Source organism: Arachis ipaensis, chromosome B06, assembly GCF_000816755.2.
Source record: "Arachis ipaensis cultivar K30076 chromosome B06, Araip1.1, whole genome shotgun sequence".
NCBI classification, from domain to species: Eukaryota; Viridiplantae; Streptophyta; class Magnoliopsida; order Fabales; family Fabaceae; genus Arachis; species Arachis ipaensis.
In genome coordinates, this window is record NC_029790.2 from 3,518,910 (window position 1) to 3,527,612 (window position 8,703).

The 8,703-nt window shown below is 32.9% G+C and overlaps 1 protein-coding gene across 1 annotated transcript; it reads left to right on the forward strand.

Moving 5' to 3' along the window:
- On the forward strand, positions 4,099–7,100 carry LOC107645403 (protein trichome birefringence). Its single transcript, XM_016349414.2, has 5 exons — positions 4,099–5,238; positions 5,458–5,650; positions 5,752–5,945; positions 6,058–6,216; positions 6,319–7,100. Exons 1-5 carry the CDS (start codon positions 4,259–4,261, stop codon positions 6,671–6,673), a joined length of 1,881 nt encoding a protein of 626 aa, XP_016204900.1. The 5' UTR covers positions 4,099–4,258; the 3' UTR covers positions 6,674–7,100.

Below are 8,703 nucleotides of genomic sequence, written 5' to 3' on the forward strand. Positions count from 1 at the left end.
CTAAAAAAATTAATATAAAATAAATAAAAAATTATATAAAAATAATTTATATAAAAAATATAATAATTAATTTATATATTTTCTAAAATCAACTTAAACTTTTGAAAAGAATCATATTAGATGAAAATTCAAGTGCAGTTAACTTTATGTGAATTTAGTCAAACTTATCAAATCATTTAACGATTTTTGAGTATTAACTTCACATAAAATTAAAACTAACTGTACCTGAATTTTTACCGACTAGCTAGTACATATACATCATGCATGATACATGTCTACATTATAGAGATATATTTTGACAGAGGCATGTAAGAAGCGATTTGATTTGTCACACGAATATATACATAGATGTGAATGTGATCCATACATACACTTACACTGCTACACAACGGTAAGTTGTTAGGATGTTCAGTTGTCGGTGGCAAACGATCATGACTTTGTTGATTGATAATTCAGACCCAATTCAATGCACCATTCTGTGCGCACCACAAATTATGCCACCAGTACCCAATAAAATTACATAATTATTTTAATAATTAATAACTGAAATACTAATATTTTTAGGTGGTTTTGTAATTTCAATTTAAAATAGTCTTTATATGTATATATCCTTCTCAAACTCAAATAAAACAATTTCTTAATATTAATACTATCGAGTCTGTTGGAGCTTTATAAGTTATTATACGATCATGACTGGTATTATAGTGATGGCTATCGTCAACTATTTTTAATTATATATGAAAAAATATAAAGAAACAATGATGATTGTAACTAGTTAAGGTTTATTTGAATGGGATCATGATCGTGACTACTGTATGTATGTATAATTGTGTACGTAGCCTATGCATTGCTACGTACGTACAAATATAATATAGAATGTATGTGACCATTTAGGCTTCTATATATCGTCACTTTATATACATAATTAAACCAATAATTAAAAAAATACATTATATTTTAATCCGAATCTATTTAATAGAACAACTTTATTTATTATTATTGCTGCAGTATGCAGTGAGATAGTAAAAACATAGATCTCACTTGTTAAAGCAACAGGTACATGACTCCAAATTTTATAATCGCAATTCATGTTAACTCTTTAACTAATCTCTATTTAGTATGTGTTAATTTAGTATATTAACTTCTTGTGATTTGGATTCTTCATCTAAATTCCATGTAATCAAGATTTATTAGAGCTTTAGATATTTGATTGTTGCTCCTACTAGAACAGCAAAATTTTCAAATTAAACTTATTATTATCGTCTTCGTGAGAATGTTAGAGAACCAATTAAGTTTTTAGGAAATTTAGTAGGTCTTAGATAGTCACGAAAAATCTAGGCGAGAAATCCAAATCTTAGCAAATTAACGTGCAAAATCAACACCTCATTTACAAAACTCAGTTTAGGGCTAACGTGAGTTACTATTATAAATTTTCAGACCAAATTGAATCAATTATAATTTTATGGGTCAATTTGAATTCGATCTCAAATTTCAGACGTCAGTTCAATAATGACGTGTCATGTTAATTGTCACATGACATAATAACATAATATATTAATATTACGTATCACAAGATGATTAGCTAATACGTCGCATGTATGTGTATCTGACATGTTATAAATTTATTTGCAATTAAATTAGTTCCTAAAAAATACATACATAAATTATTTTTATCTCTAAAATTTTTAAAAAAATTAACTAAAATATGATATGTCATCATTTAATTAACAAAAAGACCAATTTAATTTATATTTTATCTTTTAAAATTAATATAACTAATTTAATTTTTTAAAAATCAATTCAAAAAAATAAATTTTCAAAGGTAAATTTGACTATTAACTATATTTAAAAATATTCATATAGTCCTGTCCTCCTATTGTATATGCATGACACTTAGAAAATGAATTAAAAATCAAAACTAGAGAGAATGGACATTAGGGTTGTGGCCCCAGAATGAATTGGCAAGTCCTCACAAACCACACACACATTTCATGATTTCAAAAAGGAGACACATGTCTACAGTATTTTTTTTAAAGAATATTTTAAATCCAAAAAATAAATAATAAATGGAAATAAAAAAGAAATAAAAAATATTACAGTGAATAAAAAAATTAAGTAGGGATGTCCATGGATTGGATCATATCCGCAGATTCGCAGTAAATATCCACATCTGATCCGCAAATTGATCGGATCAGATCGCGGATATCTGCTCTACATCCGCGTATCCGATCCGCGGATCCGCAGATCCGCACTATAATAATTAAAAAATAAATAATATTGATGGTTTCAGTGGCTAAGAGAAGGGGGGGGTTGAATCTTAGCCCCTTTTTTTTTTTTGCTAACACTTGCTGGATTCAGAGGAGACTTTTCTGTTTTTAGCTCGTACCTAGCCACGAGACATTTTCATTTTGTCTCGTCACTTGGCACGAGACATTTTTGTTTTTGCTCCTGTACAGTAGAAAACAGAGATGAAGTAGGAGAGGAAGAAAATCACACCAAGATATATCCTGGTTCGGCATAATGTTCCGTCTTCATCAAAAAAATTTTCAAATAATAAAGCAAACAAATAAAAAAATGAAAGAAAGGACCGACAGGTAAAAGGCGCGTGAGGTTCAGTGAAAGAGAAAGGAGGGTGGTCACTGAAATGGGTAAATCGATGCCGTTGGATTGAAAAGCATGGATGGTGGATGCAAGGTACGCGTTGACACGTACGGAAGTCTTTGGGGTACGGTGGGTACAATATTCAACACAACAGAACAGAGTGTGAGTGACGATAATATATTGATATCGTAATTAACTAAGTTATTTTTACAGTAAAAATTAACTATGAAATTAGTAATTTTTATAAAATATATATTGAAATATGTTTCGGACCTGACGTTTGGATTCTTAATAAGTCCAAACACGATCCAATCTATATAAAATTTTATTATCTTAATTATTAAAACAAAATTTGTTTTTTAACCACTTTCTGAATTGTAAGAGGTGAATCTTCTTTGAGATATGATAACTCATAATCTTATAGAAAAAGAATTTCGCCTCTCTTTGAGATATGATTTCATTCTATCTAAACACATAAATTTTACTTCATTAACTCTCTAATTAAAGTGTTGGAGTATCTTGTAGTTGTAGATACTATTTTCACTGTTTCAAGATCCAATTCAAATTTGATGAGTTCCAGATCAAATTCAAACAAAATATAAAAATATATATTGAAAATAATAAATATTATGTATTCATATACAAATAATTAGGGATTATACACAATATTTTTATAAAACAATTTATTCCCCACGCCAATGGTCCCACATGCTACAGACCGAAGAATTTTCTTAATTTTGTGGTTTGGTTCTAAACGCATTTAATATGATTCGCACTAATTTGTTGATGGGTAGGACATTTATCATTTATGTTTTTTCAAAACAAATTACTTTAATTTTTATAGAAGTTCGTTAACATCTGCTTTTATGATATATTTTATGAAAAAAAAAATCACTAAAATTAATAACTTTATTTATCAGTATTAAAATAGTAAGAGAAAATGATAAATAGGTCTCTGACTTTTTATTCTGTGAATATTTTTGTTTTTGACCATTGAAAAATACTTTTAAGTCTTTGATTTTCATAAAATTTGGACGGATCAGTCTCTCTATCTAAATACCTCTGTCAGGGACTGATCCATCCAAATACCTCCGTTAGAGACTGATCCGTCCAAATTTTATGAAGATCGAAAACTTAAAAATATTTTTTAATGATCAGAGACAAAAATATCCGCAGGGCAAAAGATTAGGAACATATTTATCCTTTTCTGAAATTGTAAATTACTGCGTTGATGTGTTTTGATGATCCAAGATTGTTTAAGGTGTGGGTGGAGATATGGAAAGGGTATGTATATTATGGGCTTTTGAAGTCCATAATAATTGAGCTCCAAACGCGGCTTCACCGACATAAACGCCTTTTTTATCTCTTATTAAGTTATTATATCTTACTAAGAAGTTCTAAATTTAAGGTAAAAGAAAATATGAGAAATTAATAAAAAAATGATTTAAAATTAAAAGCATAAATTTGATTGACTAATAAAAATAGCAAAGTAGGGTAAAACTGAGAATGCATGAGTATGAGAAGGAAAATCGTCGGCACTAGTGTGTTCACTTTTTCTCTTTCTGTTGTTGAGTGTTGTACTCTGTACTTTAACATGTTCAGTTCTTCTTCTTCATAATCTAATTAATTACAAACATAATCTACTCTTTCTTCTTCCATGGCTGAAGCCACCAAGTACTCGCCGATCGGTGCTGCTTCCAACAACAACCTCAACCTCGGCACCGACCTCAAGACTCTCTTCCCCGTTCTCAAGACCAGAAGAGCCGTCACTTTCGCCTACGCTTTCACCATCTTCTTTGTTGCCGTCACCATCTTCCTTGCTTTCTCTCCTTCTCAAAACGCTTCTTCTCCTTGGTTCACCAACATCTTCTCCTCTTCCACTCTTCCCACCGCTCCTTCCTCCTACAAATCACAGTTATCTTCCGTTTTCTCTTACTTCTTCAACACCACTTCTTCTGATCATGATGATAATAGTAACAATCCTTTTTACCCTCCTGATCCAATCACCAACACTACTTCTTCTTTTACTTCTACTTCTAGATCTGCCAATGCCACTTCTCAAACTCATGATAACACAACAAGAGCAGAGCCACTTCAACCTGCAACAACCGCTTTACACAACACCACTCTTGTAACTTCCACCACCAACACCACCAACAATTCTTCTCAATCTCATGCTGACAACTTCAAGGTAAAGCCACCACCCCTTAAGCAAGAATCAGATGCTGCAAATCACACAAGCAAAACCGGTGGAGCCAAAGGTGAAACCACGGCGAATCTAACTTCAAATGCTGTTTCAGCACCTGCACCTGCTGCAAGCCATGTTCCGGTGGGGACACCTCATCAGAATCTGAGTTCTGGTTCTGCTCCTGTGAAGGACAATTATTCCGTGAAGGGTGTTGTGTCAGGGAATTACACGGCTTCCCTGGCGAAGAAGCAGAGTTATGATGAATTGATGGAGTCACTTGCCAAGTGTGATTTTTTCCATGGAGAATGGGTTAAGGATGATAGTTACCCTCTCTACAAACCGGGTTCTTGCCCTCTGATCGATGAACAGTTCAATTGTATTGGGAATGGAAGGCCTGACAAAGATTATCAGAAGTATAAGTGGAAGCCCAAGGATTGCACCCTCCCAAGGTATCTCAACCTCTTGAATCTGGGGTTCTGTTGTTCTATTTAGTGGTTTCATGATTTAATATATTAGATTTCAAAGTTTATGATTTGATGAATGTTTCTGTTTTTAATTGTTCTAGATGCTTCTGAATTTTTTTTTCTTCCCTTTTGGGGTCCCAATTTGGTTGAATTGATGAGCTGATATCTGTGTGGATATGCAATTTGTTGATCTTGCTTTTATAGGATGGATGCACATCGGATGCTGGATTTGTTGAGAGGGAAAAGATTGGTTTTTGTTGGTGATTCACTCAATAGGAATATGTGGGAGTCTATGATTTGCATACTGAGAAATGCTGTAAAGGATAAGAAGAAGGTTTATGAAGTAAATGGAAGAGTCCATTTCAGAGGGGAAGCCTCTTATTCATTCATATTCGAGGTAAGTGTTCAATTCTTTCTGCCTAGATCTTTTACTATTTTTCCAATCTGGTTTTTGTTATTCTTATACTCAGTGTTGGTTTTTGCATGATGGCCTTGTAGGATTATAACTTCACAGTGGAGCTTTTTGTATCACCATTCTTGGTTCAAGAGTGGGAAATGCCAGACAAGAACGGAACGAAGAAGGAAACGCTTCGTCTCGATTTAGTTGGCAGATCTTCAGATCAATATAAAGATGCAGATATCATTGTCTTCAACACTGGTCATTGGTGGACTCATGATAAAACTTCCAAAGGGTAAGTATTGCAATTTCTATGAAATTAGGCCAACTTTGCTTTGTGTTTTTCATAATATGCCTTTGTGTTCTATGCTAATTTGATCTCTTTTTTTGTCCATGAAAATTTCCAGGAAGGACTATTACCAAGAAGGTAGCCATGTCTATAATGAACTAAACGTCCTCGAGGCATTCCGAAGAGCGATAACTACTTGGAGCAGGTGGGTTGATGCCAAGGTAAACCCATCCAAGTCTATGGTCTTCTTCAGAGGCTACTCTGCTTCCCATTTCAGGTAAATTGATTATGGTGATCTCTCACATTACTTGATTTGCACTTAGTTGAGAGACTTCTCTGATCATAGAAACTTTTCTATTTTGAATCATGCTTACTGCAGTGGTGGACAATGGAATTCGGGTGGAGCATGTGATAGTGAAACCGTGCCTATAGACAATGAGAAGTACCTAACAGAATACCCTCCTAAAATGAGAGTTTTGGAGAATGTGCTGAAGAATATGAAAACTCATGTATCTTACCTTAACATCACTCGAATGACGGATTTCCGGAAGGATGGTCATCCCTCCATATACAGGAAGCAAAACTTGTCACCGGAGGAAAGGAAATCGCCGTTGAGATTCCAAGACTGCAGTCACTGGTGCCTTCCGGGGGTTCCGGATGCATGGAATGAGATCCTCTATGCTGAACTTCTGGTGAGGCAGTACAAAAAAAAGCAACAGCAGAAGAAAGCATAGGTATTAAACCAATCATCACCAATGTTCTTCCCCACAATGAGTTTAAGCTGAAAGCTTAAGCTTTATACAGATGCAATATACCATTTTTGTCCCATCCATTTTCTTGGATAGGGAAAGCAAGATTCCATATAGAGAATTCCATTTCCACATCTACATTTTCCAAGGTTCATATAGTTAATGTCAAGTGCAAAGATATATACACATATATAAATTAAGATATGTGATTACCTTGAAACTCTGCAATAAATTTGTCCATATGAGAAGCTTAGGTTTGTAAGGCTGGTGGTGTTTGTTATTGCAAATCATCTCCTTGCATTGAAGGGTTGATCCTATTGTACATCTCAAATCAATTAGATTTTGTTTATTTTTAATGTAATCAAATTATTTAAATATAATACGTTCTTGGGGGTTCTATATAGTTGATTAATTTATCTGACTGCTTGTTGATTTGAAATATGATGTTAATTAGATGCAATATGGTTTGCTATAAGATACAATGGTTTTTATTTGATCCACAGTCAATTCTAGATGCCATGAATAAGATTGGTTTTATTAGGAACGATGCAATGGGGTCCGATAATTTAATAATATAGATTAGAGTAAAGCCACAATTAGATCTTCGAACATTTTGACTTTAGACTAATTAGTCATTGAGAAAAAAAAGTATCAACTAGGTCTTCCACAATAGTAAATAGTGGATATGTATATCTTTTTCTCTAGGAATAGTGCGAAACAAAACGGAATTGTCCATATATTTCGTTTTTTACAATGGTACATATCTCACTGCTGTCACATGAGCATGGAAACAATGTAGTTTTAGACAATGAAATTTTATTATCTTAGCTATTTATTTATCACAAATTCTACTAAAACAAATGAAATTTTTCTCCAAAAATTATTATCTACACAATCTTTCATAAATAGATACATCAGAGTAGTTAACGGTACTATCGTGGAGAACCAAATTGATATTTTTTTTCAGAGATTAATTACTCCAAAATCAAAATTTTTAGAAATCTAATTGTCATTTACTCTATAGATTATAACAAACTTATATTAAACTAAAATCGTTGGCCTGTGTGAAAAGCAGTCTTTGTTGGTCAGTTAAAAACATTGAATTTGAATGGGTGCCTTAATCCACATTGTAAAGTGGAACTTTATCTTCCTCATCAACACATGGAACCTTGACTATTGCAATTGCAATTGCATGTCAATGCATTGCATAGTAGCTTGTACTTTTCTTTCTTTTCATTTTTTCTAAAACAAAAAAAAGTCGTAAACCTTCGAGTATCTGTACCATATTGGATTAAAGGACACGTTGGTTGAATGGGTTATGATCCGTGAATATTAGCTATAAACTCAGTTACTTAATACTTATGCTGGGTAATCCCTGTTTCTTCATATTATCAGCAAGTTAGGCCAATAGATCGTGTACAACTTTACCTTAAAACGATAAATTAGACATCTATGGTTAAGATTTACAGATTTACGGTCCAGCGAAGCACGTGTACGATGTGAGAAAAATAGTCTTTGCCACTAACAAAGCATTGAATGATGGAAGCATATAGTTGGACACTCGTATAGTTGTAAAATTTAGCATGACGATCATAACAAGGTATGTGCAACACGTGAAATTAACAAATACCTAACATAACTAATTAATAAACTCACGTCATGTGTCAAATGAAACAACATGCTTGTTGGAAACTTGGGATATCAAACAACAATGTAGGAAAAATTAGAAGAAAATAGCTAAAACAGAGTTTTTGGAACTTGAGTTTCTTTTTTTTTTTTTGGTAAGAGTATGGGCTGGAAAACCCAACTCACAAAAAAGCACAACCAACATAAGGCACATACGTTGAGTTTCTTTTATTCTCTTTTTGGGACTGGAAGTTGAGCTAAGTTTTGGTCCACTTTTTGTGTTGAAATGGGCCAAGCCCATATTAAAAAATTAAAAAAATAAGGGAAAAAGGTCCCTAGACAGTGCTTAAAAAAAAAAATCCCAAAAAAAAAAAAACAAAAATATCATT